The sequence below is a fragment of the Chiloscyllium plagiosum genome, unplaced genomic scaffold (assembly GCF_037043375.1).
Source record: "Chiloscyllium plagiosum isolate Xiang-an unplaced genomic scaffold, Cpla_swu_hap1 HiC_scaffold_4, whole genome shotgun sequence".
Classification (NCBI taxonomy): domain Eukaryota; kingdom Metazoa; phylum Chordata; class Chondrichthyes; order Orectolobiformes; family Hemiscylliidae; genus Chiloscyllium; species Chiloscyllium plagiosum.
The window spans coordinates 8045172-8062428 of NW_028270142.1; the positions used below are offsets into that span (position 1 = coordinate 8045172).

Here is a 17257-nt window from a genome sequence, read left to right on the forward strand (position 1 = left end):
GAACCATGGGTTATCCCCATTATTATTAAATTACTCTTGATCAAACAGCAAATGTTTCATATTGTTAAATCACTTATATTGAAGTGTCGGGTGATGAAACTGAGATCGATGTTGCCCTGTGACATACCCCAAAGCTGCATCTCTTGGATGTGAGGTTACTTTCACAGCGTAGATCATGTTCAGAAGATAAGTGAGGATAGGAGTTGGGATGTCATGTTGAGGCTATACAGGACATTGGTTAGACCATTTTTGGAATACTGCATTCAGTTCTGGTCTCTCTGCTATAGGAAAGATGTTAAGTTTTAAAGGGTTCATAAAAGATTTACAAGGATGTTGCCAGGTTTGCAGAGTTTGTACTATAGGGAGAGGTTGAATAGGTTGGGGCATTTTTCCTGGAAAGTCGGAGGCTGAGGGGAGCTCTTAGAGAAGTTTATAAATCATGACTGGCATGGGTAGGATGAATAGTCAAAATCTTCTTCTTAGTATAGGGGAGTCCAAAACGTAGAGAGCATAGGTTTAAGGTGAGGGAAAAAGATTTAAAAGGGACGGAAGGGATAACTTTTTCACAGAGGGTGGTGCGTGTATGGAGTGAGCTGTCAGAGGAAGTGGTGGAAGCTAATACAATTATAACATTTAAAAGGCATCTGAATGGGTATATGAATAGGAATGGTTTAGTATGATCTGGGCCAAATGCTGGCAAATGGGACTAGATTAATATCTGGTCAACGTGGATGAGTTGGACCGAAGAGTCTGTTTCTGTGCTGTACAACTTTATGACTCCATTAGAAATTATAGATTTTTGTTCAGAATATAGTTTATCAAATTAGATTTTACATGTTTTTATTGTATGTAAGTTTGGAGATTAGCCTGTAGTTTTCTGATGTGAGTTTAAAATTTTCAACAATACAGTATTTAATCAATAGATTTGTCTATCTGATGAATACTTTCAAAAAATAATTGTGTATTTTACCTATTAGTTATTCTATAGAACTAATGATTTATATTTTGTTTAATTACAAATACTGTAGTGAAACATTGTTTTTACTTCATTACATAGACAGCCCAGGAGTTATGGGAGTACAACCTATGTCTTTGGTCAACTCTCCCACTGGACTGACTAACATCCCAATGCAAGTTTATCCGCAAGTATCTTCCTTTGATCAAGTCTTGTAAGTTTTTAATTGGCACCATCCATTCTGTTTTTAATGAGTTAACCACAATGAATAGCAATGATTGAATCCTTTAAGTCTGGAATGACAGACTATATGTTGGTTTTGTATTGCATTGGGGGCGTGGTGGTGAGTTTGGACCGGGTTGGGGGCGGGGGGGTGGGTTTGGACTGAGTTGGGGCGGGAGGTGGGTTAGGTGCGGGGCCGTGCGCGCTGTGCTGCTGCAGTCTCCTGAATGGGGAGCAGACTTTAAAACTCCGAGCCCCAGAGGAAAAGCATTTAAATCTATTTTCTGAATAATCGTTTATCCGAATGAAATAGTGCCCGCCCATCTTGTTCGGATAATCGAGTTTCCACTGTATTCTCTTCCCCCTTGATTAAGTCCTAGTGTTCACTTCCTGGATGCAACTATTAAGCAGCACGAACACATATTCTTCCTCGCAATGGTCCCAAATTTTGAATCCAGCTATTTTTAAGCACTTTGTGTTGTCCCTTGTTTTCACACTTAATATCAGTCATCTAGGAAACAAGGTCTCCTTTCAGTCATTCACTTTTAAGACACCCAGTTGTCTTTAATTTTGGCATTAATTCCTTTAGGACAACACATTTCATAGAAATGTGGTTATCTCATCAGAAAATGTGGAATTGATTGCAGAAAGAGAGTTTGGTTTTGCATATGTTCTAAATTTTGATTTTGAGCGTCATGGGTACAGTTCTGAGAACAGATTAACTGCACTCCTTCTGTATTCTAGAGATGATTAGCATAAAATAAAATAGAAAAAGGAAACTGTCAAAATAATTGTAATGAGCAGTGTGCAAGTATGGCACCTCTTTGCGCTTGACCTGGAAAATTTATTTTTGAGTTTATACTCACCAAGACAGAATCAATAAGATTCCTCTGAGATTTCAAGGGAAGGCAAAAGGAAAATGCACCAGATCTTGGTGTTTGAATGGCTTTACGCATTCATTTAACTACTAGTTTAACACTGAGCAACCTGCGGTCTCACTTCACCTGTCCTTGATACAATCGAGAAAATTTCAACCTGATAGCAGTTGGGAAGCTTTCACAAGCAAAGCATTGCTCACTGCAGCATTGTTTAACATTAACATTTGGTCATTTATCTCTAAGTTCCTGGAATATTGAATAGATATTAGTGCTGCTTCGTAATGCTGCTTTTTGCTATTATGAGTACTTCAGTGAATTCCTTAATGATGCAGATAGACATTGAGTTACTTTCTTAATTCCACATTTTCTGATGAGATAACCACATTTCTATGAAATGTGTTGTCTTAAGGGAATTAATGTCAAAATTAAAGACAACTGGACGTGTTAAAAGTGAATGACTGAAAGGAGACCTTTTTTCCTAGATGACTGATATTAAGTGTGAAAACAAGGGACAACACAAAGTGCTTAAAAATAGCTGGATTGAAAATTTGGGACCATTGCGAGGAAGAATATATGATCATGTTGCTTAATAGTTGCACCCAGGAAGTGAAAACTAGGACTTAATCAAGGGGGAAGAGAATACAGTGGAAACTCGATTATCGAATGAAATAGAAAGTGCTATGGAAACTTGACTTGTTTGGCAGCATTTGTGATGAGGTCTCGAAGAAGCATCATACTGGACTCAAAGTGTTAACTCTGTTTCTGTCTTCGCAGATGCTGCCACACTAGCTGAGTTTCTTCAGCACTTCCTTTTTTTTCTTTCAGATTTTCAGCATCCACGGTATTTTCCTTTTATTATAAATGTAAAACATGGCAGGTATACTTTTGAATTTCCTTAGTAGGGACAAGGAAATAGTAACAATATATTTTTCAAGTCTATTTGGATCTGATCGCAAAATATTGCTAAGTAAATATAGAAGAGTAAAAGCATAACTGAGTAGACATTGTCCTTGAGTTGAGGGACACCTGACAAATTGGAACTTGATAGATGTCTGTGCCTAACTTTAACTTGGATATTTTGTGACTCTGTCATTGTCCACATGATCTCCATGAGTTGGTGGTTAGATTTTGTTGACCTGTTGAACTGCAGTTACTGGGACCACCTTGTACAGGTGACACATATAATTCCTTTGCTTGTGCAATTAAACAGAGGAAAGACAACAAAGTCTTCTGACCCACTGATGTTCCAGAAAAAGTAATCTAATCTGATGAGCTTTTGCTCACTTAAGAATTCATGCACTTATCTTACTCTGTCACATCTTTTTCTCATTGACTCATGGAATGTGGATGTGACTAGCTGGCCAACATTTTATTGCCCATCCCTCATTGTCCTTGAGAGGCGCTGGTGAGCTACCTTCTTGAACCTTTGCAGTCCACATGCTGGAGGTTGACCCACAAGGCCCTGAGGAAGAGAATTTCAGGATTTTGACCTAGCAATAGTGAAGGAATAACAATATATTTCCTAGTTAGGATGGTGAGTGGCTTAAAGGAGAACTTGCAGGTGGTGGTGTTCTCATGTTTTCTGCTGCTCTTGTCCTTCTAGATGGAAGTGGTTTTGGTGAATTTCTTCAGTACATCTTGTAGATAGTACACACTGCTGCTACGGAGCATCATTGGTCTAGGGAGTGAATGGTTGTGGATGTAGTGCCAATCAAGCGGGCTGTTTTGTCCTGGATGGTGTCAGTTTCTTGAGCATTATTGGAGCTGCACCAATCCAGGCAAGAAAAGAGTATTCCATCATATTCCTCACTTGTGTCTTGTTGATAGATAGTGGATACGTTTTGGAGGTCAATTGATTAAAATCATAAATATCTTAACTTAAGTTTCTAAACTCCAATGATTATAGGTGCATTCTTTCAATGCTTCATGTCAAGAATCAGCTGGGTAAACTATTTCCAATGCAAGTATATGCTTCCTTAGATAAGGTGATCAAAACTGTACAATGTACCTCAGTTCTGATCTCATCAATAGTCTGTAAACTAATATTATGACATGTCTGTTTTGGCTAGATGTCCGTAATTCATTAGAAATCTAGGATGGATCCCATTTGGATTGAAGTGTTACCCAATTTGCCATCTTTCTATTCTGCTCCTCTCTAATTTTTCTATTTCCTCCCCTGCACTCAACACATTTACTATAAACTTGTCACTAACTTAATTATTTAATGAAGAGAGATGGACAGTGCTAATTTAGTGTCATAGTTGCACCCTTTGTCTCTATAAGAGGATTGCATTATCATCCCTAATTGGTCCCATTTCTTCCTCTTGCCACCCTTTTATTGTTAACATACCTATACAAGACTTTTTCATTTGCATTTATGCTAGCCATCAATCTGTTCTCTTACTCTCTCTTTAATCCTCTTGTTTCCTTTTTCAGCTCTCTGTACTATCTACACTCAGCTTAGTTCTGTATTTACACTTACAATGCCACAGATGTAGAAGCAGAAATAGGCCATTTAACCTATTAAGTCTGCTCCACAATTCAATGAGACAACTGCTGATCTGATAATCATCAACTCCACATACCTGCCTTTTCCCCAAACTCTTGATTCCATTACTGATTAAAAGTCTGTCTATCTTGGCCTTGAATATAGCTAATTCTCCTACTTGTCATTAGCGTACCTTCTCTGTCTCATTAAGTTCTTACTATCTTTAGTCATCCAGAGAGCTTTTGTTGTTTTTTACACCCCAGCGTTAATGTCCCAGTTCCTTACTGAAACTGTTTGAAGTCTACCAGTGTTCAATCATTATTCTGTTGACATTTGTTTATTTCAATCCATCTTGGTCACATCCCTTTTCATCCAGTTGCATGCTTTTACATTTGTTTGCTCCTTTTCCTTAACTTTGAGACCTGAAAATTGTTGTAATCTCTCAGTGAGAGCTGAGAACACAGGTCTTGATAGAGAGGAAGCAAAGTTGGTGTAACAATGTCAGCTCCATGGCAGCAAATATTGCATTAGACCTCGTACTGTTTTAGGTTGCTACACAATTTGGGGTCCTGGCCACCACTTTGAGAAGCTCTGCTATAGGCTACCAAATATCAGAAAGGAAGTAGAGCAGGAAGGCAAAGAGACAATATAATTATCAATAGTATTCCACAAATGCTGCTCTGGTAGCTCTACATCCAGCATTGCTTCCATAGTCCTTGGATTAAGAGTATCTTTGTGTGCATTGTCTCTTTGCCTTTCTGCTCTACTTCCTTTCTGGTATTTGGTAGCCTATAGCAGAGCTTCTCAAAGTGATGGCCAGGACCCCAAATTGTGTTGCAAGCTAAAATTGTGTGAGGTCTGATGCAATATTTGCTGCCATGGAGCTGACATTGTTACACCATCTTTGCTTCCTCTCCACCAGAACCTGCTTTCTCAGCTCTCATTGAGAGATTGCAACTATTTTCAGGTCTCAAAATGGCCTCATAGTGGGGAAAACATTTGGGAAGTACTGACCTATTGTATACACCCCTGTAGCATAATAGCTTTCATATTGTTCCTTCGTTCTAGCCAAATAGATTTTGTCTTTGACCCTCTGAACTAATTATTGATTATTTATTTGATGATTTAATTAATACCACCATTCCATTTCTGTACTTTTAATGTTTTAATTTCAGATATACACTTTTTGTTGCTAAGTGTTGGTCTCTGCTAAATATTCTTTTTTGCCATCTTGTCCTCTATTATTTCTGCATTTTGTGTATTTATTTTCTTTGGATTTACTTTTATCCTTGCATCTTTATGTAACCTCATTCTTAGCTAGTTTATTGTTATTTTTTAGTAGAGTACATCTGAATTCTATTGGCCCCCTTTTAAATATTGTCCACTGTTAATCTACTTTTTGTTGGTATTTTTCTCCAGTTCCATTCCCACACTCAAACTTTGTTTTAGAAATTTATAACTTTGATCTTTGTATTATGCATCTTGCAATTTGTACAAATTGCCTAATTACATCTTTGTTCCTGTCTACCAAAGATAAATCAAAAGTAGTGTAACATGGATAATATAGAACATAGAACATTACAGCGCAGTACAAGCCCTTTGGCCCTCGATGTTGTGCCGACCTGTGCAACCAATCTGAAGCCCATCTAACCTGCACTATTCCATTTTCATCCATGTTTATCTAATGACCATTTTAAATGCCCTTAAAGTTAGCGAGTCTACTACTGTTGCAGGCAGGGTGTTCCATGCCTTTACTACTCTCTGAGTAAACAAACTACCTCTGACATCTGTCCTATGTCTATCACGCCTCAATTTAAAGCTATGTCCCCTCATGCTAGCCATCACCATCCGAGGAAAAAGCCTCTCACTATCCACCTTATCTAACCCTCTGCTTATGTAATATGTCTCAATTAAGTCACCTCTCAACCTTCTCTCTGACGAAAGCAGCCTCAAGGCCCCCCTCATAAGACGCCCCCCCCACCCCCATACCAAGCAACATGCTAGTAAGTCTCCTCTGAACCCTTTTCAAAGCTTCCACATCCTTCCTATAATGCAGAACTGTATGCAATACCCCAAGTGCGGCTGTACCAGAGCTTTATGCAGCTGTAACATGACCTCGTGGCTCCAAAACCAAGTCCCTGTACCAATAAAAGCTAACACACCATAGGCTATCTTAACAATCCTATCAACCTGGGTGGCAACTTTCAGGGATCTGTGTACATGGACACTGAGATCTCTCCGCTCATCTACACTATCAACAATTTTACCATTAATCCAGCACACTTTATTCCTGTTGCTCCTTCCAAAGTGAATCACCTCACACTTTTCCGGATTAAACTTCATTTGCCACCTCACAGCCCGGTTCTGCAGCTTATTTATGTCCCTGTGTAACATGCAACAGTCTTTGGCACAATCCACAACTCCACTGACCATTGTGTCATTTGCAAATTTACTAATCCATCCTTCTACTCCCTCATCCAGGTCATATGTAACAATATGTTCTTTGAATTAATTTTAAATGCTTAATTACTGCTGTCCATTCAGCTTGAAGGCACAGACTGTACATTTTACTTTGATAGTCTGATACAATTGTAGTCACATATTGAATGGTAATGTATAAATCTGGTGCTATATACAATAAGACAGAATTACTTTGCCAAACTTGCTAACTTGGATATTGGATAAGTTGGATATTGTCATCCTGTGATATTTAAGTAGAAGTTTGAGGGTTTAATAGACAAACACAACATTAAGCCTTAAATTGTTTTGCAGTACAACAAATGCACGTGATGCTACTAACGTGAGAAACATAGCTGGATCTCTACCAGAACAAAAGCCAGTTTTATCAAAAGAAGGTACACAAAGTTACCAGGAATCACTGAAAAAGCAGGTGAGATGCACATAATTAAAAAAAAACTATTAATTTGACAGATTTTGCATATGTGATTTGGTACAAAATTTTAAGATAATTGACAAACACGCACACATTTTTATTTGTGTTATCCTATTAGCCAAAAGCAGTACATTGCGATGCTCAAGACAAAAACTAATTTTCAACTGTAGAATCTAGCTTAATTCTCAAATCTGAATTTAATATTTAGAGCAGTAGAATGTGGTGGAATATGTGATTTACTGCAGAATAAGATACAAGTGGTTGCATTTTGGATTAATTCAGTTTTTCTCAGTGCCAAAACAATGATGAGTGCATCAGAATAAATGATGGCATATAGACAAGTAAAGCATAGGTAAACGTTGTATCTAATTAAATCCCATTAATATATTCATCATGTTAGCCAGAATCGCATGTAACTTAGTAAAAGTGATGTGTTTACCAGAAATGAGAATAAAGCATATATAAACGAAAAACATTCTTACTACTATACGTATGAAAAGTTAGATGGATAAATTTAATACCAATTTAGAATAAATGCCTTTGATCAATTAAGTTGTTTTGACTCTCAAAGTAAAAATAAGTCAAAACATTGTACAAATGCTTTGCAGTCCTCTTGGCCTCATAAAGGGAGATTATTGGAATGGAAATTAATTTTGAATGATAGTATTCAATGGGCTGTATTGCATTAGCCATCTGTTGAATTACTTGCTTGATATCTAGCGTAGAGACACATGATTGTAGTTATTGCAAACCCACAGGTGATCACTGCAGGAGATCCTCAGACATGCAAGTACCCTCAGTCCATTCATCCTCATCTGTTTCATAGGTGATCTCTGTCATCTTGACAGGCTGAGAAAACATAGGGAAATAAAAGCACCTCTTTCCCCTCTACTGGGTTTCCACATGAACCAAACTGCAAACTACACGTACCTCTCCTTGATGACAGTCTCTCTGCATCCCCTTAGATTGACATAAAAAATTCAAAATTGAATTATTTAAGAGCTGAGTTCAGAGCTGACATCCAATGACAGTTATCTGTCCATTGATAGCAACTCTGGGTTGGAATATTGTATGTCAGAGTAAAGCTCAAGCACTTCAATGAGTTAACAAACTTAACTTTACTAATAGTTTGTAGTTTATGTAGTTAGTGCAGTTTTTTTTTAAATGATTGTCCCTAACTCCTGTTTTAGGTGTTTGCCCATTTCTTTTCAAAATTGCAAATTTCACAATGGAGTGTTCCTGTTTGTAACCTGTGTTTAGCTGTTATAAAAAAATAAGATTAGATAATTATTATTACTTGATACACATTTATGCAGATGCAAGAAAGGGAAGAGAGGAAAAGAAAAGAAAAAGAAGAAAAGGAAAGATATGACGCGAAACTTGAAGAGGAAATGAGAATTTACAATCCATGGGGAAGAGGGGGAGGTGGTGCACCTCTAAGGGATGCAGAAGGAAATCTTCTCAGTATGAATTCTACTTTTTTCTTGGTACAGCTTTGTGCTTTATAAGCTGAGGCGTATAATTACGAAGCATTAGTGCACTTGGCCATCTCATATAAATGTCCTAGCATTGAGCATCTTAAATTGGATACAGGTATAGCTTAAATATGAAGGAAGTTACCTATACTTTTGCTAATAAACTGCCTTAATCTACACAGGAAACTAGTTTTACTGCAGACTTCTGAAATCTATCAGCATGTAACTTAGAGTGAAGCTGTTGAATTATATATGGATACATAGACATATACCCTGAAAAATTGGAGTAAAATTTACCATTTGTGTATATGTGCAACTGAATGGACTCTTGTATTCTTTCACCTTGAACTGGATTTGAATCCAGGTTCAAGAGGTGCAAGTTAATAATTCCATCATTAATTCCTCTTTTGATTTCCAGTTCAAGTTGCATGGCAAATTTATAATTAATGATTCTGTTTTACTATATTCTGAACTGATTTATTTTAATTATTTGGTGTTATCTTACAGCCGATCTAAAGAAAATGCATAAGCAGAATGAAGATGCTTACAGGGATTATCCTCATCAAGGAAATCAGGATTTCAAAGTTTTGGGTTCTCTTAACCAGAATTTAGCTAGACCAGATGCTAATGCACCTCAAGAGAAAATCCGAGGTAATTTCACATGGTAGTAATAATTGAAAATAAATGCGTTTGGAAGATTCACTTTCTGTGGTGGGAAAACTTCCTCTTTCTTTTTAATTCCTAAATATTCTCTATCATTATTCTGTTCTACTGGCATAAATAGTCATTAGGAAGCAGCAAAAGGAAGATTTACCTTTAAGGCTTTCTGATCTAATTATTCTGATGTCCTTCTTATTCTTCCTTGGGTTGATTATGCTGCTGACTCTTGGGAAAGACTGACAGCTCTTAGAGATATGCCTTCTTCCTTAACTGGACTGCAGTCCTACAATGTCTCTTAGTTTATCACTGCCTGTAAAATGCCACCCAGGGTCCTGCTTTCCATCTTAGGGGATGGGTCCTGTGTTTGATCCTTGCAGCAAAACTACAGAGTTCATAAGAAGTTGTGGCCTCTTTGTTTCAAAGCCAACTCAATGGTTTGAGAACTTAACCTAGACTAGCATTGGAATGCAGCACTGAAGGATGACAATTGATGACAGTTCAGTAATGAAGGAGAGTATCATGCTTTTCACTTAACCATTTACAGATTAAATTTATAGTATGTTAAGCAAAGTGGTTGTTCTGCAGCAATGTAGAATTGACTAAGGACTTCTCAACACAAACCTAAGCTTGCTACAAATTAGCTTGCTGTTCAGCAGATTATGGCACAGATTGGTTGTGTAAAGAACAATGGCATGCCGATTGTATTGGTCAAAGATATGTACTGTGAGAAAGTACCTCAAGTCTAAAATTACGTGTCATGGGTAAAGAGGCCCTTGAGTAGTGTCTTTGCAATTAAATTGCATTGTAATATTTTTTAATCATGTCAAAAAGTATCACACTGAAATGGACAGCAAGTACTTTATGCATTGTCAAATGTGGCTGTGTTAGTTTTGAAAGGTGTGAGTGGTTCTTTACTGAGGTAACCTACTACTTAACTGTTTTCAGATCTAACTTAGTTCTCCACCAGAAACTATTCTCACATCTGAGCCAGAACTTTAGCAAACTGAATCCAAAGGGGTTCTTGCCCAAGCAAAAAGAGAAATGAATCCCTGAATCTTCCAAACTGAACACGAGCTAATGCTTTTCAATGTTTATTCTCACGGAGTGAAAACTTCTCACAACAAGAACAAGTCCTCGTTAACACTCCTGCACCACTCACTCTTATACTGGTTTTAAAAAGTCATGGATCCAGAAAGACTGACAAGTTAATTCTTAAGTTTGCTCATACAGCTAAAGCAAAGTCCACATGCCACTAGTTCAAAACTCTAAAATAAATGATATATGCAAAAACAGATACCTTACATCATAACCAATACATCTGTATTTTGATCTGAATATGGACCAGTAGCATACTTCTTTGAAGTTAACAAGGTTTGAAATTCCAGACACACAATAGCAGTCAAAAACCACACTTTTCCACAGCATTGAGCAAGCAAAATAAACTTTGTTTGACTTTTTCAAGTTTATGCATTCATGTACAATTTGCCATCAACTAGAGATTGAGTCAATTAGAATTGGATTCACTGGAGTTTTGAAGAATAAGGGGGGGGGGGGGGGGGGCAGTTTCAGAGAAATCTATAAAATTCTAAAAGGACTAATCTAGTCTCCCTCCTATAGGAAGGATGTTGTGAAACTTGAAAGGGTTCAGGAAAACAATATACAGGCAAGTTTCCAAAGTTGGAGGGTTTGAGCTATGGGGAGAGGCTGAACTGGCTGGGGCTGTTTTCCCTGAAGTGATGGAGACTGAGGGGAGACTTTATAGAGGTTTATAAAATCATGAGGGGCATGAATAGGGTAGATAGACAAGGTCTTGTCCCTGGGTTGGGCGAGTCCAGAACTAGACGGCATAGGTTTAGGGTGAGAGGGGAAAGATATAAAAGAGACCTAAGGGGCAACTTTTTCATGCAGAGGGTGGTACGTGTATGGAATGAGCTGCCAGAGGATGTGGTGGAGGCTAGTACAATAGCAACATTTAAAAAGCACCTGGATGGGTATATGAAGAGGAAGGGTTTAGAGGGTTCAGCCTCTGACACGCGAGGGAAAACAGCCCTAGCCTATTCAACCTCTCCCTATAGGTCAAATCCTTCAACTTTGGCAACATCCTTGTAAATCTTTTCTGAGCCCTTTCAAGTTTTACAACATCCTTCCAATGGGAAGGAGACCAGAATTGCATGCAGTATTCCAAAAGTGGCCTAACCAATGTCGTGTACAGCTGCAACATGACCTCCCAACTCCTGAACTCAATACTCTGACCAATAAAGGGAAGCATACCAAATGCCTTTTTCACTATCCTATTGGATGTGAGTTTGAGAGGTACAGTTAGTAAGCTTGCAGATGTCACTAAAATTGGAGGTGTAGTGGACAACGAAGAAGGTTACCTCGGATTATAACGGGATCTTGATCAGATGAGTCAATGGGCTGAGAAGTGGCAGATGGAGTTTTATTTAGATAAATGTGAGGTACTGCATTTTGGGAAAGCAAACCTTAGCAGGACTTATACACTTAATGGTAAGGTCCTAGGGAGTGTTAGAACATAGAACATAGAAAAGTACAGCACAGAACAGGCCCTTTGGCTCATGATGTTGTGCCGAGATTTAATCTTAATATAAAATAAAGTAACTTAACCTACTCCCCCTTCAACTCACTGCTATCCATGTGCATGTCCAGTAGTCACTTAAATGTCCCTAATGACTCTGTTGCTGAAAGTATCTTGAATCAGTTTAAATTATGCAAATCATTTGTTCTCACACTTTAACTGTTTCCAGATGTTTTGAAGATGAGACAAATTTCGTCATTTTAATATTTCTTTTTTTGTAGGATTTACATTTGCAAATACGACACAGCTTTTCCAAGGAAATCCTGTCTGTGAACGAGAATTTGAAAAAAAAGTTGATGAGCAACAGAAATACAAAGAGTACCTACGCTTACAAGTAGATGCAGTTTATTTTTTTAAAACAATTGTTCTTTTCTGCTTCATTTCAAAAATATCAGTGTTCTGCTTTATCTATATAAGTAGTCAAGGATGTCTTCTGAAAATTACGCGCTATTTAAAGTTAAGAAATGCAACTGCTGATAGTAAATAGAATACAAGCTTCAAAATGATTTTTCTTTGACATTTTCTTGGCAGTGTTTATCCTTCTCTATTCCTGAAGATATTGATTTCTTACTGAGTTATAGATCTTAGTTGTAATTTGCCCTCTGTAATTTATGTTACTGGTTTTTGTTCAAATATGAATGTTAAGGGTGAGTTTTGGTGTACAAATTAATCATGATGCACTTCAGTCACAAACCCAAATTCTGCTCTTGTATGAGATATGCATGTACATGTTTAAGCTGTGGCTCTTTAGACAATGTTAAGAGTGAAAACTCAGGCTGTTTTTGTTTTGATTTGCTGTCAGTCTGATCCTGTGCCCAGTCTTACCACATGCACTGCTGCTTTTGCTACTTAACATATCATAAACTTGAAATCAGGATGAGATGTTTCTGTTTGGCTCAGTTAATTGTTGATAGTCATCTTGTGCCAAACCCGGACTTCAATAACTTCATATTAGGAGTGAAGTAGTATAGATTCTTCTTTCATTTGGTTTGAAACTTCAGTACATCCAGACTGCTACGTGTTCAACTCTGATCTAGACACATTATTTAAAACTCTTTTACTCCTGTGCATCATCTTGTTTGCCATGTTACTAAACTTCTTGTAAAGACTAAGTTGCTATTGTCCTAGACACCCATAGGGCTGCCCTCTCAAAGAGAGAGATGAATGAGTTTACCATGCCTCAGGAAAGTGGTGAAGTTGAGAATGCAGCACTTCTACGGTAGCCTGTGATGATGATGCTCTTTTAACAAGGCTATGTTGTCCCTGTTTTTTTTCAGGAGGTCATGAAAAAAAAACAGGTTCTGAAATGTCTGGGGTTGATCTACTTGAAGAAGCTTTTTAAGTTTTGAAAACAAACACTTGTACAATGAAATGGGAGTGGCCAGTTCTCCCAGCTCAGTTTTTCATGGGTTTGGTTTAGTTTTAGGAAGCAGTCAGTTGTGAAGCTGCTGAGCCCAAAGAAACAGGTCCATGCTGATTCTCCGTCTCTCTGTTTTCTCTCCTGTAAGAACCTGTATTGGATTTTTCCTTTTTTTTTTGTAAATGGGTATTTATGGGGATTGTTGCAATAATAAAATTTGGATAATTTGAGTTTTTGGATCGGCTATATTATTCTGTATTTTGTTTGTGTTTCATTTGGTAATCTTGCCAATAAATTCCATTTTATTTAAAACTAAGTGGTTAGGCCAGCTATATCACTCCTGGAATATCTGTGTTACACCTCCTTAAAACAACGACCAAAGTTAGGATCTGGGCTACTTTCTTGAAATGTTTTGAAGGGATTTGGCCTGATCCATAACAGATTGGGACTCTTTGCAGGATTTGTTCAGTAGTTCCAAATTGGGATTAGGGTTGCTGGACTTGAAGACAGAGAGTGATAGGTGTTAGTGTCTTTTGTTCCAGGTGTTGAATTCAGTTGGCATAAACAGCACTTGGGATAGCAATGGCTCTTCCAGTCACTAAGTATTTTCTGGCAGCGACAAAGTGACGTTGGGGGTTTTACAAAAGGTGATTAAGGCCAAGCTGCTAGAATTACCAGACAAGCTAGAATTGGAGCTATCTCTTTCCATGAGAAAAGGAGAGATAATTACAGCAATAGCTCAGCATTTAAATTTGCTGGAAATGCCATCAGAATCTTGGAAACAGCCAAAATTCAATTGAAAATTAAGCAGCTTGAGTTAGAAGCAAAAGTCAAGGAAAGGGCAACAGAAATGAAACCGTACGATTCAAAGCAGAGGAAAGAGAAAAAGAATGAATCGCTTTTGCAGAGCAAAGAGACAGAAAAGGAGAGAGAAAAGGAAGAAAGAAAGGAAGTTTGAACTTCAGAAATTGACTTTCTGGAAAGTCAGCATAAAGAGTGGAGATGATGGCTGAAGTTAAGCTTGGAGAGGAAGAGAGTGAGGATGAGCAAACCCATTTGACCCATAGGCATGGTGAGAATCTGTTTTCATTGCCTAAATTTGATGAGAAGGATGTAGAAGCCTTTTTCATCTCATTTGAAAAGGTGGCTAAACAAATGCAGTAGCCAGTGACCAGATGGATTTTGATGATCGAAACAAAACTTGTAGGTAGAACTAGTAAGGTATTTGCATCACAATCAGAGGAGGTATCTGGGGTGTATGAGGAGGTGAAGGAAGCCATCTTGAATGCATATGAGCATGTGCCAGCAGCTGACAGACAACATTTCATGAATCTAAGGAGGGACCTGGTCAAACCTACATTGAGTTTTAAAGGATCAAACAGCGTAATTTTGATAGTGGATAAGGGCACTAAAAATAGATCTATAGGAAGAGGTTGAATAGAAGAGGGCTGTTTTCTCTGGAATGTCGTGGGATGAGGGGTGACCTTGTAGAGATTTATAAAATCATGAGGGGCATGGATAGGGTAAATAGACAAGGTCTTTTCCCTGGGGTAGGGATATCCAGAACTAGAGGGTATAGGTTTAGGGTGAGAGGGGAAAGATATAAAAGAGACCTAAGGGGCAACTTTTTCACGCAGAGGGTGGTGTGTTTGTGTGAAATGGGCTGCCAGAGGAAGTGGTGGAGGCTAATATAATTGCAACATTTAAAAGGCATCTGGATGGGTTTATGAATAGGAAGGGTTTGGAGGGATTTGGGTCGGGTGCTGGCAGGTGTGACTAGATTGAGGTTGAGATATCTGGTCGGTGTAGACTGTTTCTGTGCTGTACATCTCTATGACTCTAAGTCACGTTGCCAGTGGGTTATAGAGTGGAGGTATCGCGAGTGGCGTATGAACTACCAGTCATTTAGGGGTAAGAAAAACCCAAGCTAAAATACAAAAACATTTTTCCTGGCCTGAACTGCACAAGGACATAATTGAATTTTGCCAGGCAGTAATAAAACCAATGCCTTTAGTACCTATTCCTGTATTTTAGGAACCTTTTACAAGAACCTTACCTAAAACAAGAAGTGGGAATCAGTATTTGTTAACAATAATGGTTGTGTCCACTAGATTTCCAGAAGCCATTCCATTACACAATTTCATAGCTAAAAGGATTAAAGAGGAGTTACTCAAATATTTCACGAGATACAGACTACCCACAGAGAGACAATAAGATCGGGGGATCAAACTTCACCTCGAAATTATTGAAGGAAGTTGTGGATCGCTGAGGAATAAAGCAATTCAAGTCTATTGATACCATCCAGAGTCACAGGGAGTGCTAGAAAGGTGGCATCAGACATTAAAGACAGTGTTGAGGGATTACAGTCGAGACTATCCAGATGATTGGAATAAAATAATTCCATTTCTACTTTTTGCGATCAGAGAAGCACCAAATGAATTGACCAAATTCAGTCCATTTGAATTAGTTTTTGGGCATGAAGTGAGAGGACCACTAAAGTTGATTAAGGAGAAATTGGTAAGTCAGAATTCAAAGACCACATATTTGGAATATGTGTCAAATTTTAAGGAATGATTAAATAGAGCAGGGCAATTGGCCTGACAGCATTTGCAAATATCACAGCATACAATGAAATAGGAAGCAGACAAGATATCAAAAACTCTCAATTTTGTTAGTGGGGATAAGATGTTAGTGTTACTTCATATGTGAAGCTTTAAAAGCTTTAGTGGACCTTATCAAGTCAAAAGGAAATTGAGTGAGGTGAACTATTTCATAAGGACAGAAAGAAATGCGTGTGTCTCATGTGACTATGCTCAAAAAGTATTTTGACAGGGGGAGGAAAGAAGAAGGAGACTGTTATTTGTTACCACACATAGTGAAGAACCAAGCTCAGAGGATTCTGAATTGGATATTCCTCGAATTAAATTGGACAATGAGGAAGTTGTCAAAAATTGAGTTACCTTCCAGAGGAAAAATCAAAATGACCTGAAAGAGTTATTAGCTGAAAATGTGTTGCTGGAAAAGCACAGCAGGTCAGGCAGCATCCAGGGAACAGGAGAATCGACGTTTCGGGCATAAGCCCTTCTTCAGGACTCCTGAAGAAGGGCTTATGCCCGAAACGTTGATTCTCCTGTTCCCTGGATGCTGCCTGACCTGCTGCGCTTTTCCAGCAACACATTTTCAGCTCTGATCTCCAGCATCTGCAGACCTCACTTTCTCCTGAAAGAGTTATTACTATTGCATGGGGAGATATGTGGAAATAAGCTGGGAAGTACTAACCTAATTATGCATGATGTAGATATAGGAGATGCTGTACCAATTAAGCAACATCCTTTTTGGTTTAACCCTCTAAAGTTGGCACAGGTTCAAAAGGAGATTGAATACATGCTCCAAATGACATAATCGAAGTGAGTTACAGTGACTGGAGCTCACCCATTGTAATGGTGCCAAAATCAGATGGTAGAAAATGATTTGTGATAGTCCACACATATCCAGTGCAGTTACCAAGAGTGATGCATATCCAATTCTGCATTTGGAATAGTGTGTTGAAAAGGTGGGATAACTTATAGTTATCCTTTGGACTTGCTCAGAGGATACCTCTGTCAGAGCATGACGACAATTTTGACTTTGGTAGTGCCGACTGGACTGTATCAGTTTAAAGTCATACTATTTGATATGAAATATGCGTCAGCCACATTTCAGACACTAAACAATAAGGTCATTTCTGGAT

The 17257-nt window shown here is 38.2% G+C and overlaps 1 protein-coding gene across 5 annotated transcripts in view; it reads left to right on the forward strand.

The window, feature by feature from the left end:
- Window positions 1-17257, forward strand: part of cspp1a (centrosome and spindle pole associated protein 1a) — a 175520-nt gene that overhangs the window by 110804 nt on the left and 47459 nt on the right. For all 5 annotated transcript variants that reach the window (XM_087985950.1, XM_043689245.2, XM_043689243.2 and 2 more), the window contains 5 exons: window positions 1058-1169; window positions 7316-7433; window positions 8753-8900; window positions 9419-9562; window positions 12389-12501. In XM_087985950.1, the coding sequence (XP_087842076.1) occupies window positions 1058-1169; window positions 7316-7433; window positions 8753-8900; window positions 9419-9562; window positions 12389-12501 (635 nt within the window). The remainder of the gene's footprint in view (window positions 1-1057; window positions 1170-7315; window positions 7434-8752; window positions 8901-9418; window positions 9563-12388; window positions 12502-17257) is intronic.